The 24,502-nt window shown below is 32.4% G+C and overlaps 1 protein-coding gene across 9 annotated transcripts in view; it reads left to right on the forward strand.

Moving 5' to 3' along the window:
* Cpes (Ceramide phosphoethanolamine synthase) overlaps positions 1–24,502 on the forward strand; it is a 161,369-nt gene that overhangs the window by 124,684 nt on the left and 12,183 nt on the right. For all 9 annotated transcript variants that reach the window (XM_085820866.1, XM_085820867.1, XM_085820865.1 and 6 more), the window contains 2 exons: positions 4,966–5,237; positions 20,279–20,401. In XM_085820866.1, coding sequence (XP_085676992.1) covers positions 4,966–5,237; positions 20,279–20,401 — 395 coding nt within the window. The remainder of the gene's footprint in view (positions 1–4,965; positions 5,238–20,278; positions 20,402–24,502) is intronic.

The following is a 24,502-nucleotide window of genomic DNA, read 5'->3' on the forward strand; positions in this document are numbered from 1 at the left end:
AAATACATGCACTGTTCCTCTAATCTTGAAGCTAAAATCGTTAATCTACAGAAGTAGAAAAAATTGAGCACTGTCTTTTGTTAAGTACGGTATAAAAATCACAATCTCTAGGACTAAGAAAGGTTCGCAAATACTCGCATATGCTGTAATCATTACTAAAGTGTATGCTATAGGCAACTAAACACTCAGGGAAGTATTCTGTCGTCGATCGTGCTAGATCAGTATTAAGCGAAATTTTTACGAGTTTTGGGGAACTGGAAAAAAATCATCTTAAACTTATTTGTGTAAAGAATTAGTGGATTATGAAGATTAGAGAATTACAAGAACTTTTAAAAGTATTGATATGTAAAATATATATAAAGAAGAGGGGAGGACATTATCGTATCTTCCCGTGTGTGCTGTCAGAGTGTAAGTGGCTATATCATAGCAAGCTAACATTGGAATAACGGCGAGAATATTGTTGACTCTTCATATTTCCTGACCTGTCTCCAAAACCTACAAATGGTAAAATGATCAACTTACAATGGTGGTTCTTACAAATGTCGTCATAGTATACAGTGATAGTTACACAAACCTTTATGTAATTTATTGTAGGAATTACACACACAGTTATAAGGTGTTTATGGCAAATACAGGGTGATAGAAAAATTGTGTCAAAAGTGCAAAAATATTTTATTACAAAATTACTGAAATAAATTAAACTATTAACACGAATTAAACTGAAAGCCTGTATTCTGAGAAACAAAAATGACAAAAGATTCAGTATCTATAGGATCCTTCCTGTGTGAATCTAATTTAAAAGATCTTCAAACTTTATTTAGATTGACAAGCGAGCTAACGCTCAAATACTACACAATTCAATGAAGGTTTTTCAATAAAATTTTTATTAAAACTTGAATTTAACAAAGATACAACTTGTGCGTGAAAAATCAAAATCCGCAACTGGTGGCTATTTGATAACAGAAAATTTAATCTACAGTTTAAAATGGGATCGTTACGGGAGACAACGCTAACTGGCCTAAGTGTCGGCTAAAAATATTTATATGGGGCGATTTAACCTAGTCTGGCAAAAAAGCTAATGCCGAAATAATGACTTACTAGTTGAGCAAGAGGTAAAGTTGCGAGTTTAGCGATCAAGAGCTTTATATCTGTCATTTGAAGTCCTCGCCATAAATAGTAGTACCTCATTTGGATCCTGATGAGGGATAATGAAAAGGAGGAGTTCATCGTGCAAAAACAAATCATAAAAATGTTTTAATTATCTTAAACTCTTCACCATATTCACAGTAAATATTCAAAATGCGAGCTTTCTCCACGAATACATGCCCTGAGACTTTTTCCCAAATTTGAAGCCATCGTGCTCAGTGTATGATCATTTCATTTTTTAAATTTAATAAGTGTTTGCTTTCGGTGTTCGACAGAGTTTGGGTTGCTTGAACAAGCAAGTGCTTTTAAGTGATCTCATAGAAAAAAATCCGTGGGTCTGTTTAAGTGGGATAGGGGGGAGAACCCCTGTCTTTCAGCGTGAACGCATACATTAGATAGCAAGTTTTGGTGAATGTAAAGGTGTGTTGTGAAGCACATGCGAGTGCTTCATATTTGGTGTGTTTTGACTATTGAGATATCCGTATAGATGAAACCAAGCTTCATCTGTAAAATAAATCGGAATCACTTTCTTCAACAAGAAATCTGAGGCAATGGTAAATAGCACAACCGTTTGAAGTGATCAAGGGCTTTCGGTTCTTCAGCAACGCGAATCATATGATAAATTTTATTGCCAGCTTTCTCAGATTTTTTACTAGTGTCTGCGACATTTTATGATCGAATTTGTTCTTCCATTTTATTCTTCGGTTTTGTACCAGATGAGCAACAATTTAGTTTCCAGCATTTTGATATCAACTCGCTCAGCGGAAAATCTTTATATTAAAGTTCACGAACATTTGGGAAGGCTTTTCAAACGTTCCTACAACGCTTCCGTAAGAATGTATTGCTTAGTAATTTTCAATCATAAAAAGATCCTTTCTACTTGAGAAAGCTGATCTCCATCTCGCACCAAACAAAAGGTTTTCAGAGCTAACAGCACGAACTGCAACTGAAATTTCAAATGATATAAGAGTTGTAACAGTACAGAGATGATAGCCATAGAAAATTTTTGCCATTAATATATTCACACTAGAATTTTTATAATTTGTGAAAGTTTGACGTCCGCGAATTCTCGATTATTCGGCATTTTCACTTATTTATATGCTGTAGAGCTTCATTTTGGGAGACCCCAGATATCTAAAACTCGAATCTTATCGTCTTTTATAATTTTTTCGTTAAATTATACGAAAAAGATAATGGAGAGTATATGATTTTTAAGAATCTATCCATTTTAATTTAATGGATATATTGGGTTGGCCCATAAGTTCTGGAGGTTTTTTATTTATTTATTTAAGGTTTCCAACCTCTTCTCAATGTTCAACAAGCTGTTCAGTGGCTCGACGGCAGAAATCACTGTCTCAGAGTAGCTTAAACCGATACTAAACAGCTCAAAGAGGCATCGGTTTTTCGCCATACACTTCACAACTCTCTCGAAAAGCTTCTGTGCCTTTGAAACCTCAATTAAACGCGAAAAAGCAGATGGTGTCGAAAATGCTGCTTTTTGTCGACTGTACACTTCATTCTAATGACAGGAAAAGAACAAAAAGTGTATCAGCGTAAAAAACTAAACACACTTTTTTGTAGAGCCCATAATTTTCTATCGAATAACATAAAACTCACTGATAAAAAATTTCATTTTTCTCGCAAAATTTTCACTTAAAAAAAAAAAAAAAAAAAAAAAAAAAAAAAACGCCAGAATTTATCCAACCCAATATATGATATACAGATTTCTTTATAATGCTATGTTATAGGAAAATAAAAATTAATTTCACTGTTTATTTATTTCTAAAAAAGTGTTTTGCATTTTACGAAAGTAACAAAAATGTTGTCATTGCGTAGATTTTTAAAATCCAATACCATAAACAAAAACAGCCAAAACGGTCTCATTTTCATTACAATGGATATGCATTACTTGCAATGTATATGCAGCTGATCTACAGCAGGAGAAATGATAACCCGTATATCCGGATAAATTTTGATCTCCGTTAATCGAAATATTTGAAGTTCTATAGTATTTACAAAATATGTAAAAAGAATAAATAAAAAATAATTGCAATCTGAAATTCCGATTTAGATGCCAGTTTAGTGATAGTTACTAAATAAGGGTTGTTATTAGTTTCTAACAATCCTTATTACAAATTAATGGTCACTATTTGGCTTAGGACGGTTTGGACAAAAAAAAATTTTCTTAATATTTGTAGCATAAAAATTTGGAACAAATTTTCAATGCTAGAAAATTAGAAAATTTTAAAATACAGAACATTTATAAATAAAATTTATCAATACTTTTTGGAGATAAGTTTAGTAGTTTAGTAGTTTCACTCAGCATATTTAAGTAACTGATGTTATGAACTAAAAGCCAGTTTCTGTAACAGATAAAATTTTATAAAAAGGTACTTAAATACTGAAGAAAATAATTTAGAGAAAAAAAGTGAAGCACCATATAATTCCCTCTGAACGCTATTTCTTTTAAAATAAAATAAATAAAAATACTTTTTTGAAGTTGTAACTTCCTTACACTGTTATCATATTGTAATGACTGATTTGCAGATTTTTTTTAAGACCATTTTTAAAGACTGATCATTCCACAGTTGTTTCAACTTTAAAAAATGGATTTTCATAATTTTCCGAAGTTCCTTACGTATATATACTGTTCTCTGAGTTAATGCTTAAAACTCAAAATTTCAATTCGACAAAAAAATACCTTCAGTAAAACAAACAAGTAAGTCGAACTCTACAGTCTTCAAACATACTACGATTAATAAATATACTTTTGGGAGTCCAACTATGGACGCATCCGGAGTAAAATTTCCTGTAACTCAGATCTCGGAAAAGTCTATTATCAAATCTGATTCTGAAAACGAATGGTTTTGTGTAATACTGTTTATGTAAATCCAGCACAATATTTAGAAAAATTTTAAATATTATTTGGAAGCGATTTAAAAGAAAATTTCTAAAAATCATTTCTTTAAGAGAGAAGTTTGTCTTTGATGGTTCAAATCTTTTAATTTTATTTACTAGCGTTTGATGCTTTAAACATAAGCATGTTATATATTTTTTAAATCAGCAAGGTTTACCTCATTTTTTTAAAATCAAAATAGGAAAATAGGTAATTGCGAGTTTAATTTATTCTCACTTCCTTTAAACGGTATAGGAAACTAACCAAAGTTGCTTACTATACAACGAGATTTGTCCTTCCCTACTGGAAATCTATGAGCGTGTGACGTCATTGACTCACAGTGTGCTGCAAAGTAGCAATTCCCTTGGTAATTGGGTCTTCATTTGTCTCACTTCTAAGTTAAATGACAAGATTTTGCTCGAGTGTTGGGAAGCCTTTAAACGCGTTTGCTTGCCGACCTTGAAATTAACGTGTAATATTTCAAGGGGATGGAAAATATAGTACACATCGGAAAATGAAGATGAGGTAAAAACAGATATTTAACATAGTATAGAAATTTCAAAGTAAGAAATATATAGAAAGAATCTAGTATAGAAAAGTCCTATATAGACTGTATAGAAAGTCCTGTATAGAAAAGGAGCTTCCACCGATAAGAATTTATCATTCCATCATTTGTATATATGTTTGTGAAAATCTATTATTTTTGCATCTTTTTCAAGCACTGGGATAAATATCCCACATTTGTTTCCTCATATATTTATAAGTGTGCACTACATAAAATGTTCTTTCTATATTACTCTATTCCTACATATTTAAATACATAATAAACTGTATTATGTATTTGACTTTCTTTGTTAACTAGAAAATATTTGTTAGATTTCAATTCAAATGTCAAATTTTCCTCTTTTTTTCTTTTTCCAAAGGTTGTTTTCAGCATCTGCGCGCTACAGTACCTAAGATGAAATACTACTTGCCTCTAAATACTCATGAAATGTGCAAAGACTGTAAAAATGGAAGTCCTCTAAATGGAGCTTCTCAGACGTGCTTGATGTCACATACAACCAGTCAGAGGGGTGTCTTTGTTGTTGTTCTCTGTTTTGGACTGCAAATGGCAATTGGGGCATTTTTCTGGGACCATTATATCAATGCATATCACAATTTGCTAGAAACGCCTTCGCCAACTGATTTACAATCAGTAAGTAAAAAATGATTTTGAATATAATTGTTTTGAGATTATCTTCCTAAAAAAGGATATGATTTTGTTGTTATTATTTTTTATATAATAAAAGAAGAAGAAATGAGAAACATTTATGACATTTTACACTTAAAAGGAAATGAATTATTTTCAGTTAGCATATAAAATCTCGTCTTGGAAAAGTTAAAAGAAGAGGGAGACGTAAAGAATATAGAAGCAGTCCTTAAAAAAAAATTGTCATTGCGAGAAATCTTCTATGCGGCTTCATCGAAACCGTTTTCACTGTCTTGCCATTTGGTAAAAGGAAAGATCTTGTTCCATATTTAATCAGTTTTTCACTCATTAACAAACCAGAAGATTTAAAAGTAATAATCGCGCTTTTAACAGTTTATATCTTTATTTTACACCTTTTAATGATTTTTCTAATAAAGAAAAATACAATTAATTTATATAGCTAATTTATAATTTTTATGAGCGTTTGAAACTTATTGACACAGTAGATGTTTCTAATGACATTTGTTAGGCAACTGGCACAGGTTCTGCATTTAAAACGTTTTTATAACTGTATTTTGACTCTCCCGATTGCATTGCTCTTGATTATTATTATTATTATTAATTTGTAGTCTCACCTTGATAGGTATAGTGGTTAGCTTTGATGACTGCCGCATCGTTCCGTCTGAGCTCGAATCCCGGAGAGTGTTGGGTGTTTGTTATTGCATTGTGTCTTTGTGAAATAGGATGTTTAAAATACGCGGTGAATCGAAAGTTCTGCCGAGTAGTTTAGTGATAGGGAAAAATAGTGGAACAACTTTGGACCCGTTCGTCGAGAGGATTCTTCTTTAAAAATACAACGGAACTGTGCAAAGTAGTCCTATCACCCAAGTTACAGACAATTGGTACAAATTTTGTTCTTGTGTGACGTCACTGACTCCTAGTCATGGACCTTATAAGAGATCATATAAAGTCCTTGCTCCTAGTCCGTTCAAAGTTTTGCTTTGTGAGAAGTGGTGTTAGCACCGGAGGATTCGAATTCGAGGTCCAACCTCTATCGAAACTGATTGATTACATCTATTATGAAACAATGCACGGTCCGAATAATTGTTGATCACAAAGAATTACTTGAGAATTAAACGAAATATAAAGATATCGTCGCTCGCGTGAAATTTAACAAGTGGTGCTTATGACACGAGGTTACTGCTAAAAATTCAATTTCAAAGCGCAAAGTTACACAAACAAGTGGGAAAATTTTAGGTAACTCTCACAATATATTAATATATAAGCAAAAAGAAATGTTACAAAATTTGTATACTGCAGAAAATAAAATGCAGAAACTTGACGAATTATTTCCAAATTATTACTTAAGGTGGCCGCTTCACTCTTCATTGACTTCTTCAAATATAGTTACGACAATGGAAATTATAATTGCAGATGGGTGTGATGTTATTCTCTGCGTTCCTAAGATTCAAATGGAAATTGTGTGCCATGTGATGAAAGTAGGCACGAAATTGTGGTATATCCCAACGTTTCCCAACCATTTGACTAACGCGTACCTTCTAAACGAAAATTGAAAACCTTAGTACCACCACTATATTTTACAATGATTATTTTTCAATTTCTGAAGAGAAATATTTAAAAAAGTATCTGAGAAGCTTACAGACTTTATATTACGCCCAAAGGGACTTTTTTTAACGTTTTGTGTATTACTTTTATTTATTAAATATCATGTTCTTTGCACTTAAACCATAAAATTCAAAACAGCAATATCCCAAAATATTTAAAAGAGCATATTTTCAGAATTTCCGATACACAGCCTCACGTGCTGGAGACAAATCCCCCCCCTTCGTAAAGTGTTGCCATTGCTCGCTATGAAATTCTTGAGTTTTTTTATTCAAAAATTCGTTAAAATGTTAAAAAATATGAAATCGATAATAAAATAAATTCCAAATTAAGGATTCCAGGTGCCCATATAGGCCCACCAGCGGCCGAGCGGTAATGATGCTGAACACTGGTAGTTCGGTCCGAGATTCGAGGTGTAGTTCGGTCCGAGATTCGAGGTGCGAACGGGCTGGCTGCGTGGGCCTTTTCGTGGTTTTCCCCATGTGTAACGTGTATACGAGCCAGTTTTCCTTAGAAAGTCCTCTACGAAAGCATCCCTCCCTTTAGGCAGATAGCCTTCGTGTGCTTTGCCATAATTGAATAATCCAATCCAATCCAGATGCCATATTCGGTGGAGGATTACGTTATTCAAAATTTGATGGCTCTAGGTACCGTTGTTTTATCACAGTGAGAAAAACTTACATACATGTATACAGATTCTTCATTATTTAATTTCTTTAAATATAGCACAGGACGATAATATTTGGTGGCAACAATTTGAAAAGTGAAACAGACATTTAAGTTTTCAACGCAAAATGCCAAAACGAAGTTAATAGCCCTTTAGGCTAAAAAGAAAGAAAGAAAATCTGAATGTTTTCAGATTTTATATTACGCCCAAAAGCGCTTTTTTTAACGTTTGATGTGTTACCTTGATTTATTAAATATCATGTTCTTCGCACTTAAAAACACATAAAATTCAATTTAACAGCAATAACACAAAATATTTAAAAACAGCATACCTTTAGAATTTTCGATACACAGTCTCGCGCGGTGGAGTTTTTTTTTTTTTTTTTTTTTTTTTTTTTTTTTTTACAGTGTTAGAATTGCTCGCTTTGAAATCGTTGAGTTTGTAAATCAAAAATTCGCTTAAGGTTTGCGAAATTTGAAATAGGTAATAAAAAAAAAATTTTTAATTCCGACTTCCAAGTGGCCATGTTCGGTTGGAAGACAGCGTATTAAAACTAAGGAATGCAAAGCAACAAGAAGACAAAACACCAACTGTTAGACAGCAAACCGACGTAAAAAATTATTCTCATTGAAAATGGAGCAATATGAGGCAGAAAAGGGCGATATAAAGTGCTGACATGTTAATAAATCAGAAAACTCTATGAGATACTATTACAGTACAAAGTCTTTAATCCAGAATGATCTATAATCCGGACCTCAAAGGTGCAAACTTTCTGAGCATGCGTAAACACATAATTCGTTTACGCATGCGCGTTTAATATATAACGAACCGTATAAGCTAGGCTAAAATTATTTAATATCTATTTCAGCTAATGTTGCATCTATAATCTGGACCTCAAAGCTACAAACTTTCTATGCGCATGCGTCGGACGCATGCGCATAGGCGTTTACGCGTGCACAAAAGACCTGTACAGCTGCAAATATGCATGTGTGCATGCACGTTTAATGTATGACAGACCGTATAAGCTCAGCTAAAATTATCTAATTCAATTAATGTTGCAGATTGCTTTTTTCCTTAATCTTCTAATTGAATCCGGCTTATTATTTTTTGCAGACTGTTAGAGCAATTTTATAAAAAGTAAGCTTGAACTTTCGATTATGTCAAAAAGAGTTTCCGATTCTGGAGCTGCCAAAGGATCTACAAAGCGAAAGCATGTTCGATGTACCGCTTCCGATAGTGAAGAAAGTGACAGAGAGGTTATTGAAAACGAAAAAATTTCAATTGACGAGTTAGTCGGTATTCTCGACACAGCAATTACAGGACTTGAACAGTGGAACTGAACAAGAAATTATGTCTGTTTATATAATTAAAGAGAAAGTATTAGCACAAAAAACGAAGCAACTTAAACAACTTACATTGAAAGAAATGTTTAATAATGTAAACAAATAAATATTAAGCTTTTTTTTTTTTTTTTTTTTTTTGTAAATTTTGCTACCTTTTAGATCACAATTGCTCTTTATTTCATAAATTTCATATTTTTAATTTAATAATGTCTGCATGGCATCTTACCAGGTTTAAATTAATGATCTATAATCCGGAAAAACTCCTAATCCGGAATCGCCGAAGTCCCGACGATACCGGATTAAAGACTTTGTACTGTATCTTCTTTATAGAAACTTATTTTTATTTCGTATTAAATACAACATCCATTTGTATCACTCCTTTTAAAAACGTCATCTATGGCAAATTTTGTTTTGTCTATGGCTAAAAGAATATTTGTGAAAAATACAATTTGGAAGAACCACGAAAACTGCCATGCAGACAGATCGTTCGCCTCTTCCTGAAGTCTATAAGCGGCTATTGACCTTGAATAAAACTCAGATCGCATAAATCTACGAGTGTTAGAGAAAAACTCGATCAGGATTTTGGGGTTTTAATTTTTGAATTTAATAGTTAAAAATACTTTGCATCTTTGCGTACCACCTATTTTTCTCTTGCGTACCACCAGTGGTACGCGTACCACCGGTTGAGCTTCATAGATTACATTATTTCTGACAAACCATAGGCAGCATGCGAACATGCGAATAGGATGCAATTCTGAAGTTCGGAACTTGCTTCCGCTTTGTTTTGCAAGAGTTTGCCCAAACAAAAACAAGAAAGGCATAACTCATCATAGGACGCAATCTGTTCAAAGTCTGCTTCTATTTTCCCGCTTTTGGGGAGCAAGTGACGTCAGCATTAGCAAGAACTTAACTTTATTTATCTACTCACTTTTACATTTACCTTATAAGATGTTAAAGGTCGATGGCAAAGGCATTTCTACTCTCTCTTTAACGATAAAATTCGGGGACTTGGTTTGTTGTTACTGTCAGAAATCTGAGATAAGCTACTACAATATTATTTTGTAAGTGGATCTGAGATCTGTTTGTGTTTAAGATGCTGTGAAGTTTCAAAATTATGATTTTGACAAAAATATGGAATATTTTAGTTCAACATTTTTAAGGGAAAGAATTCTTCAAATTTTTCAGGTGGCATTATTCACTCTTTTAGTTCAAGATTTTAATAGTAAATTTAAACATGAAATTTAATACCCTCAAAATTTGAGAACCTGAGGAAAATTATGTTAATTCCATGCAGTATTATTTTGATGAAAATGTAAATAAAGATGTCGAATTTAAAAGTTTTGAAAAATTACCAAACTGAATTCATCTTAATATTTTGATTATCTCCATTTCTGCTTTGGCTACTTAATGATATTCATCCATATGTAGCCATTACCGATTCCTTTCAGTTCAAAACTTATGTATGCGTGTAAATGTATGTGCACTTGAATCTACTGGAAAAAATTTAAAACTTATCGGACAGATTCTTAATATTTTTAAATTTTCTATGTTAATTAAGAAAACTGGAATAGAAGATCTCAGAATGTCATTCACGAAATATTTTTTATTTCAATAAAAATTTGTAACTAATGAAAACTGAATTGATAGAATCTTTTATAAACTTCAAATGATGTATGTCTCTATATAAGAAAGTATAAAATATCACTACTTTTTAAACAGCATAAAAGAATTTAGCGAAAATGAATGGATGAATTATTAAAAATGATAATGATAAATCAATGGTAATAATGATAAATCTGGTATCAATGATGCCTTTCAGTTATTTTCTGTAGAAAATGTCCGGCTTACCTGGACAGAAAATTCTGCAGTACTACTTGTTTTGCAGTTTTTATAAGTGGAAAAAATTATTATTCCTTGTGATTTCATATTACATTTTTTCCCTTATTATAAAGTGGGTTAACTAAAATGAACAGTTTTTTTTAATTCAGAAATACTGTTATTAGAATCTCCTTAATAACTTAAACCAATGAAAATTATTAATTATTAAACTAATTAAAATTTAAACTTTCCTTGACGCTTGCTTCAAATAGAAAGTTTCAATGGATTTCATTCGCATTAAGGTAAACATATATTTATCCTATTGGAAAAATGTCTAGATTCTCTGAATATCCCAAAAGGTTGTGGTCTCATTTAGTCTCAATATTTGAATTTCTATTATAATTCTATACACTAATTTCTGATATTCGCCCACATTTCAATTATTACGTTAGTTTTTGAATGACTGATGCTATTTGTCGGGATCATTTGAAAGTATGTAAATGCCTCTTATGAATAGGTGGGATATTAAAGTTTAAATTTATGTACCTAAATTTTAAGTAAACTTAAGGTGATAACCTTTCAGTAGTCACATTAAAAAAATAAAGCGATAATATATTAGTTAGCACTTTATTTTTTGAATGGTAACATTTGCTGCATCATTTGATAGCATTGAATGCGTCGTATAAATAAGTGTAATACTGGAGTTTATGTAACTAAAATATAAGTAAACCGAAATACAGAGGGTATTCACACCTTTTTAGAACGATTTCGATAAAGAACTATAAAAAAAGCAAATGTTGTGGAATAGAAATTCCTAGCAGCAGCTCACTATTTAAAATGAGAAAATCATCTGCTACTTTTAAATTCATTCTTCTTTCAAAATGTCACATGTAAACGAGCTGTGGATTGAAGGATCTGTGTTTGCGCTCTCCGAACAGAGCTATTCCTATTCCATAAATATAAAAGCGTTGTGAAATGCTTGGTATTAAAATTTTTAAATGCGAAATAAACAGTATTATAAATCGGAAAAAGACAAACCATCAGTCATTACTTCTAAGCGCAAAGAAGACGAATATCCGAAAAGGTACGCTCTGTTTCTAATTTTTCTAAAGTTAAATCATTGGCAACAAGAGAAAATCCGCTGCAGAAATCAAATTCGAAGTCCTTAACTACATCTGTTGCAACAATAAATAAAATAATAAATTAAGATTTACAGCTTAAAAAAGCAAAGTGTTCACTAGCTTTTGTCGAGGCATATAGCTCAACGCAGAACAATTTGTAGAACCCTATATGAAAACTAATTAGCGGAAAATAAATGGAAATAAATTGTGACCCCTATTGAAGGATGATTTTACCTAAATGACTGGAATAAAAAGATCTGTGTATTATCGGAAACGAAGCGGGAAAAATGTGCGAACTAGGCCCGTCAATGCAAAGAAAGTATCAGTAAGAGGTTTATGACTGTCGCACGGTTCTCTCGCAATGAGAAATTAAAAATAAGAAAACAGGAGAGGGAATGTCAAAATCAACTCAACATGCTAGCAAGAGAAAGTTTTTTATGTCCAATATTTAGAGAAGAAATTCCATTTCTTTACCCTAGTGACCTTCAGAGTGAAGCTTTATTAAGACAGGCAATAAGTCATATTTCGAAAACTACCACTGCATTCCTTGAAAAGATGAAGACTGATACAGGTATTGCATATGTAACTTTTCAACGTATTTCTGCGAAGTCTCCTGACGTTTTGACAAAAAAATGGGTATCGCATCGAAACATTTAAAATTTTAAACATTAATTAAACTGTCCCAAAATAGTTCTAAAAATGTGTAAACACTCTCTATAAAACTAAAATCAAAGCATTTCAATTATCACTTTCATAAACTAAACTAATAATAGTTCACTTATTACTTTAGTTTTTGAATGATGCTATTTGCCGGCATCATTTGATAGTATGTTAATGTTTCGTACGAATAAATGTGATATTGAAAGTTTTATTTATACACCTAGAGATAACTGAAATAAATCTAAACAAACTGAACATTAAAATTTAAATTCAACACATGTTACTATGTCTGTTGAGCTCTTTTTAGATTTTAGTCCAGGATCTGAAGCTTCACTTCCAATTCCCTAGTTAACTGTAATGTTGAACCAGATTAAATATTAATGACGGTAATGATTATTATGTAACATAGTGTCATGAGCTTTGTCTGTCTATGTATGAAAATTTCAAAAATAACCCATTAGAATTTAGGTTAAAATAACACGCCGAATAGCGATTATTGGAGACGTTAAACAATAAGAATCAGCGTAATGTTTGTAAATTTTGCAGGAGTAGTTTGGATGCTTTAAATACAGAAGCAACTTCTTCAGCTGCTTAAGTGCAAATGAACAAGATAGAATAGGGTGATAAGATGAAAATGATAGGAAAGAAGTCAAGCTACTAGCGACATCTATTGATGAAAGAAGAAAACTAAACATAATTTCCTTAAAGGCTAAGGATAAAGATGAATTGGAATCAGGGTCGTAAATTAGAACAGAAAGTTTTTTTGAATGTAAAACGCAGCTAGAAAATTTAATTAACCTATGGAAGATGTTTTTTGAATAATTTTGGCTGCTGAAAAATAAGAAGTGTCATTTTTTGACCAGCAGTACTGGGCAACAGAGGATTTCTGTGTTTTCTTTTCCCAAACATATGCCTCATGCTCTTTAACGCGAAATTTTAAGGTTGTCTTAGTTTGACGTATATAAATTAAGCCACACTGACAAGGAATCCTGTAAATACTCAAGAATTCATATCCGAAATGGTGTCCTTAAGTATGGAACTAGGAATATTATTGATAGAAGAAGAAACGGCACGAAAGTTAAATTTCTGTAAAATGCGTGCAGTTTTATAGCTAATCGATAGAAAAAAAAAATGACAACAGAATTCCTCCTAAAAACGAGAGGGTGCCTTTTGATGTGTTGAGATGAGGGTCTTTTTACCGCTTGCTTAAAAATGCTGCGTGAAAAGCCCTGTCAATAGCAACTGCTTTTCAGTAATTTAATTCTTGATCCAGCCTTAATCCAACCCATCAGAAGTTCATCTGCTGTGGAAAATATAAGCGTAATATTTTTAGTGATATAAAAATAATTTTCTTTCGACAACGAAATACTTCTTTGCGAATGTGAAACAGAGATACGAAATAGACAACACCATAGCCGAAAACATTGATCAAAAACAGCTGTAATAAGAAGACAGTTAAATGTTACTAAGAAAATAAAGTCTCGATCACCTGAGAAAATGCACCTCCGTTCTAAAAACACATTAAGTTAGGCTTTATGAAAATAGAATCACAGCAGTCGATACAACAATCGATACTAATGAGGTAAGACTTCCCGTATTTGAAACCTAAATTTCCTAACGTAACTGATGGTGGAAAAGAAGATGCTTTTGTGGGATATATTAAGACTCAATAATAATTTTTAGATTGGAAATTTTATTAGCAGTTGAATAACTACAACTTAAAAAAATGCATCATGGCGGATATTCAAGAATGTTTGAAAATGTTTCTGAAAAAATAATGGATGATACTAAGAAGTCGTCCCAAACCATAAAATGGGAAATGTGACAAAAAATTTTTCAATCTCATGCGCGTTTTATTCCTGTGAATCTGAAGTAAATAAGCAATTCAAATTGTAAAATTTTTCGCCGATAATTTTTTATACTTAAACCAGTATTTGGACGATTGGAGTCCCACGATACTAATTGATTTATGTTAAGCTGTAGAGACATTAGGTATTTTGGAAGCATGAGAGATATGGTCACTTTACTTGAGCTGTTCCGCCAAACTAAGTTAATGGCACTACAGGGTTAGGAAGTTATCCTAGTCATTGCTAGCAATCTGACGGTTAGGCCGCCTTACTACATTTTACATTAATCTGTAGTTTCTTGGATATAATTATTTTCATTCACTTGCTTCATTATCTCTAAGATGCCCTTGTTGCAGTAATAGTCTGTGAACAGTCTATTCACAGGAGCCTTTTTGCAACTTCTGCGGAAAGCGGAACTTCCTTGTCAATTTCTGGTTTGAGAGCTGCAGTCTTAGCTAGTTCATCCGCTCGTTCGTTGCCTTTCTGCCCGGTATGTCCCTTTATCCAGTTGATCTTTAAAGGTATGGAAGAGAGTAACGTCAAGAAGATCTCTCTAAGTGCTGCCGTGTGCGGATGTTTTGGAGGAAAGGATTCAGCGCATTCAGAACGCTCATGCTGTCTGTGAAGAATGAAGTGTGAGCTGCGGGTTGCGTACCTAACCATAGTGCTGCTTCTTTGAGTGCTAGGGACTCGGCTTGGAAGACTGAAGCATGATTGCTTAGACGGAATTGTGCTTGATAAATTTCTTCATTGTTCGAAAAGACCGTGAACGCTGCCCCTACTCGTCCTGAAATTTTTGAATCGTCAGAAAAATTCTCTCTTTGTTGTCCTGAGGGTGGCGATTTGCACCAGGAAAGGACGGGTAGATCTCCTGGGTGTAAGTCAGGGGGATCTTGGAAGCTTTCTATGCTGACATAGGATAGATGTAAATCTTCTTTAGTGTGAAGGTCCTCTTTGTAGTGTAGAAGTCGATAGATTGATCTTTCTAATCCTGCTTTTGAAAAATATGCAACACCTTCGCCGGGAATCGAACCACGGACCTCTGGAATACCGGTCCAGCGTGAAGAACCACTAGACCAGAAGGCACGCTAGGAAGACGGGCGAAATACCTTATATACTCCCCCTTTTAAAGGGCGACTGGGGTTTTTAGGGGAGCCAATCGCCAAATCTTGGGTGAGGAGAATCACCAGCCTACACCCTTTTAGTTCGGGCGCTACTGTAGAGACATTAGGTATATTTTGGAAGCAAGCAAGATGAAAAATATGCAACGCCTTTGCCGGGAATCGAACCACGGACCTCTCAATTACGCGCTGTGCTGACCGCTACACCACGAAGGCTTGCCAAGAAGGCGGGAGAAATACCTTATAAAGCTTTTTAAGAGATTCTTCAGATAATCACAGCATTAAAATTGCATAATTTTTAATTTTAATATGGCTTTCTTATTTGCTGCGCATAAAAATTTATAGAAAGCGTGTCCAAAAGCTTTTATTTTTTATTGTCCAAACACTTTTACTACTTAGCTTTTGTAGCTTTTGTATTAACCGTGGATCGTGGACGTGTACTTATGAAAATGATTTAAATAATTAAAATATTCCTGTTTTGGAATTTTTAAATGTAAAGAAATCAATTTTGAGAACATTATATAATCTTATTTTATGTATATTCTTCCGGTCACTATACCGAGAATTCTGGAATATTTTGTACACGTTATAAAAATGAAACGTAAAAACTTTGACACCCGTACAACAAAAATTTACCAAGATGTTTAATTTCAAAATCTGCGATTTTTGACATCATATTCAATTTTCATTGAGGTGTCTGTTCAATAAATAAATAAGAATAATTCGAGATTGATTTTTTCCCTTAAATATCATTCAATGATATTGTTTTGTTATTACTTTTGGAATCACAATTTAGTTATTGTTAAAAAAATCATTAAATTACAAATACTTTTCATTTTTTTATGAATACAAATAATATTACGAGTTGGCCGGAGGTCAGTATTGAAACATGTGTGTGTTTTCTAGAACACGAATTCTATCAGATTCTCTGAATACGATCTCCATTTTAAAGAAAACAATCTTGATTAATATTTTCCCAATAATCTGCATAGTTCGTCACCTCATCTCTAAACATCAGAAATCTTCTTCTTTTTTTAGTTACATAAAAATGAAAACATTTCGGTATTCAATTTGTGTGCAATTCAGGAAATTAATTTTGAATATGTCGGTCAATTTTTGTCGAATGGAAGCGTTTTGTTTTATCATTTTTTATAACGAGTATAAAATTTTTTTAAATATATGTATAGGGATTGAGACAACTTATGAAAAGTTAGATTTCATATTTTATGCAAAAGCATATACGTTTTTAAATTAAAAATACAAAAAACAGGAATTACTTAAAACATTTTTGTTATTGTAAATATCTAAGAGTGTTTATAAAAGTCCTTCAGACCAACGGTTGCAAAAATAAAGACCGGGTAAAACTTGTATAAACACTCTGTATACTCATAAAACATTTAGTAATGTTAAAGTAACTAATTATAAGCAACAGGAATTAGCGTGATATGAGTAAATTTACAGGCTTATTATTAGTTGCTTTAGCATCTAGTTCTTCTACGCCTTCTTTTTTTCATTTAAAATAGGTTACAAGAAATCTTTGCGTAACAGGAAACTCTGATTACATATTTAAATTCGGTGTTAAAAATACTGTTACATTGTAATTTATGTAACGAAATAAAAAAGTATTCTGTAGCATTATCAGTTGAAATGCATTGAAAATGTTCTGAACCCAAACGTTGACTGATTTTTATTAATTATTAATATTAAAGTTGATGTGCATATCTTACATCGGTAATCATCTGTCGACATCTGTTATAATATATTTTCTACCTTTAACAGCTTACCTTCGGTTAAAGGTTTAGGTGCTATAGCGAAATGAAGTTTTATAAGTCGACTCCATTTTAGCGATTTCATCAAGGCGAAATAAAAGTCAAAAGTCACACCTTTTATTCTGATGGAAAAATCGATAATTTCTGACAAGATTTAATGAAATGTCTGAATATAACTAAAAATTCTTCTCGTGTACACCGTTTTTGAAATTCATCACAAATGATAGTCAGTAAAGAAACTGAGCACCATTAATATAATTAGAACGAACAAAGAAATTAATTAATTAACAGTAATTGAATTGATTATACGATAGTAATGATAATGAAGACTAACTTTTTTCATAATTTCAATTTCACCACCAAAAACTATTAGAGAAAAATATATTTACTTCACAAATCTTGAAAGGCAGTTTATCTACACAATTACTAAAACTCTTCTATTATAAATGGTATTCGAATAAAAATGATATGATTTTAAAACGAAATGACAACCACATTTAAAGTGTTATCACTGTTACCAAATTTTATTTATGTTTCCTAACCTCTGACAGTTCTCTATGTCCAAATACATGTTTCAAGAATTTGAGCAAATTTGTCTTCTCAAATGAATGATTGAATATATTAATAAAACAAACTGCCATTTTTGGTGAGAAAGCAATCCACAAGAGATACATTAGAAGCTCTTGCATTCGCAAAAGAGCATTGTATGATATGGTTATGGAACAATGACAATATTGGACATCCGCCCTTTTTCTCGAGGAGGGCAAATTAAAGGATATTGATGTGGAGGACATGTGTTTCCAACAGGATAAATACCAGATATCACATTTCGAAAGCCACTATAGACATATTGCAGAAAAAGTTCGGTGAAAGGATAATTTCACGAAATGCAACTATTAGTTCGCCACCCAGAAGTTGTGATTTAACTCCTTTAGATTACCTTTTGTGTAAATATTTGAAATAAATGGTCTGTTGCGGCAAACCACGAACCCCTGAAGCTTATAACGTCTCGTATACTCTGCTATCCTAAACTGAGTTAGATATTAGAAGAGTATTTAGGGAACTATCCCTTAGTACGACAAAGTTAGAAGAAGGGTGTAAAGAACTCTTTATTAACTCAAATAAAACTCACATACGGCGCTGACTTGTGCTTACAAAAGCCAACACTTTTACCTTAACTCGAAAAGGTAACAATTAATTTAAAATTAAACGGAATTAAGTTTAGCCTAATGGTTTGTTCTTGGGAAAGAAGCTTTTCAAAGTTGATTAAAATTATCTTCGAGCAACAATGAGCCAGAGGGGTCTCCATCCCATTAAAAAGGAGCCCCAGGGGATATTCCATTCCGGCCTCAATAGCTATAGATCCGCCCTTGCTTGTATCTCTCTGTTATTCACAGATTTGATGAAAATGCTGTTTATTGAGGAAGGCCGTGTAATATGCATGTGTAAAATTTACTCGGAGATAAACTGAGTATGAAATCAAGCTTATAATTTTAACAAGTGACTTCGACATCGATAAGGGCTGAGCTATGCAAACTAGGAGCCATCTTTTTCAGAACTTTCGCATTCAAGTATGGACTTGAAAGGATTTTTTAATTAATTTTCATATCCTTTGAGAAACTTTAGATTAAGTTTTTTTTTACATTGAATATTATTTATTCATTGGAAACTTCATTGCTTATTGAATTTACTGAATGTAAAAGAGAAATGCCTATTACGAAATTGAAAAATTAAATGGAGTTGAAGAAGCTATTTGCGTGTAACAGGTTACTTCACTGCATGCGACGGACATTATCAACTATGTGTAGTGCTGCCATCTAGTATCGATGTTTCAAAAGTGATAATGAAATTTAAATGATATTGATCTTTATACTTGTTTTTAAGAATGATAACAGTTTTTAATGCTATTAATTCATTTAGCAGAGACTATAAATTTAGCAGAGACTATAAAGAGACTAGCATTTAATTAGAAAAATAGTCAAATGATAACTCATAAAACTGTTGGAAATTTCTCCAGGTGATACAAGTATTCAAATGAGACCTATGATCATAATTTTTCATGCATTGATCATGTTAAAATTTTGAATCGAACACATGTGAAATACCAATGAAGTAAGACAAGGTGAAAACTTCCTCCTGACAATGCTGAGAGAGTGGTAGATCAACAATTGCTAAATGAAATAACGGAAGACAGAACGAACCCCCGAGTTAAGTTCTTTTCTCCTGTAAAAAAAATAAAAAATAGAATTCTTCGACGTATTAGGGCTAATAATATGAAGTGGATCCTCTACTACAGTGATTCTCAACCTGTTTCCACTCATGCACCCATTTCACCATTGGTAGAAGATCAACTCCCCACCCCTTTCCAAAACTCGGAAAATGCGTGTACATTTATTCATAAATGATTTTCTACTTAATACACAGAGAAACCACAAAAACTGCAAATAATTTTGCCGGTTTTTTCCAAATTCAATAAAATTTTGGTGAATGAAAATGTGTAAATGGTAACTATACGACATGGTAAAACCTAGAATAGCAGTGAAACTTCACCAGTATTTTACGCAAATCATGGCTAAAGACACTTTTCTGAGCCTCCGGATGTTGATATTTGCTCTCAAAATCAGTGTAATTTTAATTAACAATATGTTTCGTAGTCTTATGCGTCTCCTGTACGACTGCCATGATATGTCTCACCTCACGTATTTGACATTTCCTTGGCTTCATCCAAGGACCTTAAATGAGCCTTTACATAAACCTTTTTTACAAGGTCCATGGCTTCATCTTCGTGACGTCATGTTAACTCCATCTATTCTAACCTCCTTGTTATAAATTATTGTATATCACTAAATGAAAGTGTTCTTAATTTGTAAAGAGCTTTTGATTGTTTCTCATCTCTTCAGCAAAGATTTTGACCCTTTTTGTGAATGTATTTTCCTTGATGTGTTTTATCTACCATTATTTTGTATTTTGAACTGTCTATTTTTTTTATGTCCTAAAAACAAATTATTGTAACTTCCCATGCTTATTCTCATACTTCATACACATGTACAATAAAGTTTTAAATTTTTTCCCCCCCAGGAAGCTCAAAATGAAGTTCTGCGTTCATCCATAACTTGGATCTTAATGTGGTTTTGGAGATTATGGAATGCCCATAACTTAATACAAATGCTCTTGTTTTCTATTTATGTAAATAAATTATGGGTAAGTTAATTAATTACTTCTTTACTTTAATTCTTCTTTAGTGTCTGTTTATCAATTGTCAAATAACATTTTTGAAGCTTCTAAAACAAGTTTATTGTTTTTATATTTAAAAGGTCTAGACAAAAGATCTCTAACTTGTCTCCCTTATTATAATAACGCAGAAATTGAGTTCATTTGAAAACAACGTATTACGTTTTTCAAAAGTATATTTCAGTACTTTTAGATAACAAAAAGATTATTTATTAAAATATTTATTGCTTGTATGTTGTTGTTCCTAGCAGTGATCTCTCTCATTATCGAGTTTAATGCTCGTCATTTACAAACAAAATATCGACGGTTCCTGAAGATTAGTTATAATATTAGAATATATATTTACATAATTTTTAAAAGATATTTGTTCTTATTTATGTGGCAAGGGCTGATGTGAGGGCGCGGTTCGTTTTTTGAAAAGTCTGGCACCTTTTTGCAAATTAGTCGTTGTTCGCCAACACAAAAGGGTACCCCCGATATATATATACCAAGGTGTACGGTTCTGTTGTGAAATTCAGCTTCGCGGAATAAGTTGGGGAACAATACGCGGAATACAAACTTCATCAAGATGCCTAGACTTCCGTGTGAAAATCGGCGAACAGCTGCCGCCTTGCATAAAGGTGCCGGCATTTTAATACCAAGGCATTGTTATAACAGGATTCGTAGCGGTCCTTATAAGTGCTTATAAGTCCTTATATTTGAAAATAAAATATAAAGGCCCTTATAGGTGCTTTCTTTTTCTTTAAAGTCCTTATTCTTTTTTGTTTGTTTTTAGTGCTTATTTTTTGCTTTTAGTTTTTTTTTTTTTTTTTTTTTTTTTTTTTTTTTTTTTGAATGAACGCGCTATTTTTCCCCGTACCAAAGCCGAAACTAAATAAACAACTTTTCTTCCTAATATGGAATGTCAGATGGTGAGTCATACTCCCGGAAATAGCTTTTCCCTCTTTCTCTGCATTAACGTAACCTTTAGTGTGCACGAAGAGTACAGACAGGTGCCCGTCGTTCTATTGGTCAAAGAATTGCGAAAGCAGTAGAAAATTCCGCTACATTCGGCATTCTTTTCCTCCCACCCAAATACTACACACGTTTGAATTTTTATCAAGATCTTAAAAATTTGCATTCTCGTTCTGCTTGGTCAGTTCATATTCGTGTTTATTATGATCGTTATGCTTATATTATGAGCATATGTATGAATGTTTATAATAACATAGTTGCAGTAACTGCTGAAGTATAGTAAACTTCCAAAAATGGTTGTGTTTTAACACAGATTAGCTTTCTAAGGAATAATATTCGGAATGGCTTAAATAAAGGGAAAGTAATCGAATAGTCAAAATAATTTCATTTTTTTGGCCAATGTATTATACAGTACGAAGGTTGGGAGGTCTTCCCTTTCTCCGCAAAATCTTGAATATTGAAACTGTTACAGTTCGCTGCAAAAAAAGCAACGGACTTTTTTGGGGGGGTTACTTTCCAATCTGGATTAAATAGGACTAAAAGTTCTGCGGTCTGCCAACCCAAGCGAAGAATGATTCTATTCCGGAAATTTAACGCCGTCTGTTGAAAATTAGAATGAAAAACACCCCAGTTATTTAGTTCTTTTTCTCCCAATACCGGCAGTTGTTGATTCCGATTGCGTAATATCACGTAGGGAAGAATTACGGCGCACGTATTGCGCAATAACGTTTGCGATATTTTGCAGAGATAATTAATTTTGATGTTCAGTCCGAGATTTGTTTATGAATACTTACTTACTAACTGAAAGAGTTTTACTGTGCTTGCTAAACAGAATATTTTTTAGTTCCGTTGGTTTATTTTTATATGATTCACATATTGAAATGTCAAAAGCATTTATTAGCGGAAAAATCTAAAGAGCGGCTACAGTCTACCCCCCTTCCGCTCCTTCAAATTACGTTCGACTGTCCGAATATTCCGCAATTCCAAGCATGCGGGTTAGTTAAGCTTTTACTGTTAAAGATGGCTGCATGACGCAAATTTCTGACTTTATTTGATTTCAGAAATGTTCCTCTTTTTTACTTAAATTATTTTGCTTGCAATATCTGTTAAGAGAAAATTGATATACTATGAAAATTTAGAAAATGTTCAGAATTTAGATTTAAATTATTTAAATATCAATATGAGTGGAAAAATTTATTATTAGGTTCCAAACGAATACAATAAATATGCCTTATTATTATTTATTTTCTCTATTTTGAACTGAAATTTCATCATTAAATCTTGTAATATAGTTTAGTTCTTCATAGTTTTTTTTTTCCTCCCATTGTAAACTAGTTCTGTAAATTGAACTATTATTTAAAATTTAAAAAAAAAATATATTATTTTCCATGGTTGAGGTAATGCTTATTCTCTCTTAATAAGCACTTCATTTCTCATATTTTAAATTAAAATTCTAATTTTTAAGGTTATGCAGTTGTGTATGATGTAATTAGACAGGTGCTTATTTTTTTTCTTAAAATGTGCTTGAAAAGTGCTTATAGGTGCTTATTTTTTTAACTAAAATGTGGCTATGAACCCTGTATAAAATCGTCGGAGTGGCGAGATAAGCAAATTTCCCGCTTTTATGCCATGGAATAAAGAATTATATCAAGCAGTTAGGAATTTGTGACTAGCTAACGAGGACGGGGTTAAAACGATGAGTTTTTGTTTACCATTAGTTTATCTTTTTCTCCTTTTAAGGTATGAGATGGCTTATTAAAATCCTTTCCTTCTAATGAATTTATTGCTTTTTTCTATATGTATCCTAGAATTATGATAACTGTTTCATCCGTTTTTAAACCATGGATATCTGGTGCCTTGCATAAACTCGATATCAGGTGCCTTAATATGGGGCATAACAATAAATAGTCTTATGTTTTATACCTTTTTTTAAATTTGTTTGAACAGCGAGAAGAAAATAGAAAAAAAAAGGGGGGTTCCGCAGCAGTAGCAGTGGTATTTATAGACTTATTTCTTTGTTTAAATTCTGGATCTGGAATTGGATGACAGCTGTCGCAATGCAGGAGAATTACGTAAGTAAGCTTGAAATGGAAAGATACAGTCCATAAAATTATTATGAACTGTTAAAAACAGAAAGGGAAGACAGCTAAATTAAAATGGGAATAAAAGAGGCCATTGCCAAATTAAAATTAATAATTTTGAATTACATATTTTATATCTTACATATTCGCCAGTCAGCCAAAGCGGATATGCCAAAATTGATGGATATGTTTGTATCTGGAGAAAGCTGTGGGATCTTCCGATTTGTGTAAAATAAAAAAATTAGAAATGTAAAAATAACTGTAAAAACCATAATTTCAATAATACTATGATAAATAATATTAAAATGCAAGTTATAATGATGAGAATTAGTTATATTATGAAATTTTGGAATTTGTTGTGATTATTCAAAGTAGGTAATGGGTGCACAAAATTTTTATAATTGTGATATTGTGTGAAAACTTTGAAGAGCCTTCCTTGAACAATTATGTGAACTCTTAAACACAAAGACTCTTGGACTGAACCTTTAATGGGACTCAATCATCAAATCAAAATCAAAATTTCTGTCTTGCAGTTATTTAAATATTTATTTTGATCAAAATTTTAACAATAATTTGTATTTTTCAAACTATGTTTCTCTACATTTGCTAATGCTTTAGTGCTTTATCTCTTAAAAAGACTTATCTGTTAGTAAGCCATTTTCTCTTTGAAAAAGGGGGGATATGTAAGATATAAAATATGTAAATCAAAATTGAAATTTAAATTAGCAGTAGACCCCTTAATTCCCTGTTTTAATTTGGGTACTTCCTCGCTCTAATCTGAAAATATTAGTGACTTTTTTTGGATTGCGTCATTTCTAGTATAAGCCATATTATAAATCTTTTACATAGCGATGATGCTGCTGTTAATTGCTTAACATTTCCTGAACCGAAACCTTTATCTTAATAAGCTACCATATTGGATAACTACGCCCATTGCTTCTGCTTCTGTTACCACTAAGATGCTGCCACGTTGCTTCTGTATTTACCGTAGAGCTTTCAAAAATATAAAATGTTTGAAATAGGCACGATCAGAAGT

The sequence above is a fragment of the Stegodyphus dumicola genome, chromosome 7 (assembly GCF_044657685.1).
Source record: "Stegodyphus dumicola isolate Sdum_Otavi_A_Nest chromosome 7, ASM4465768v1".
NCBI classification, from domain to species: Eukaryota; Metazoa; Arthropoda; class Arachnida; order Araneae; family Eresidae; genus Stegodyphus; species Stegodyphus dumicola.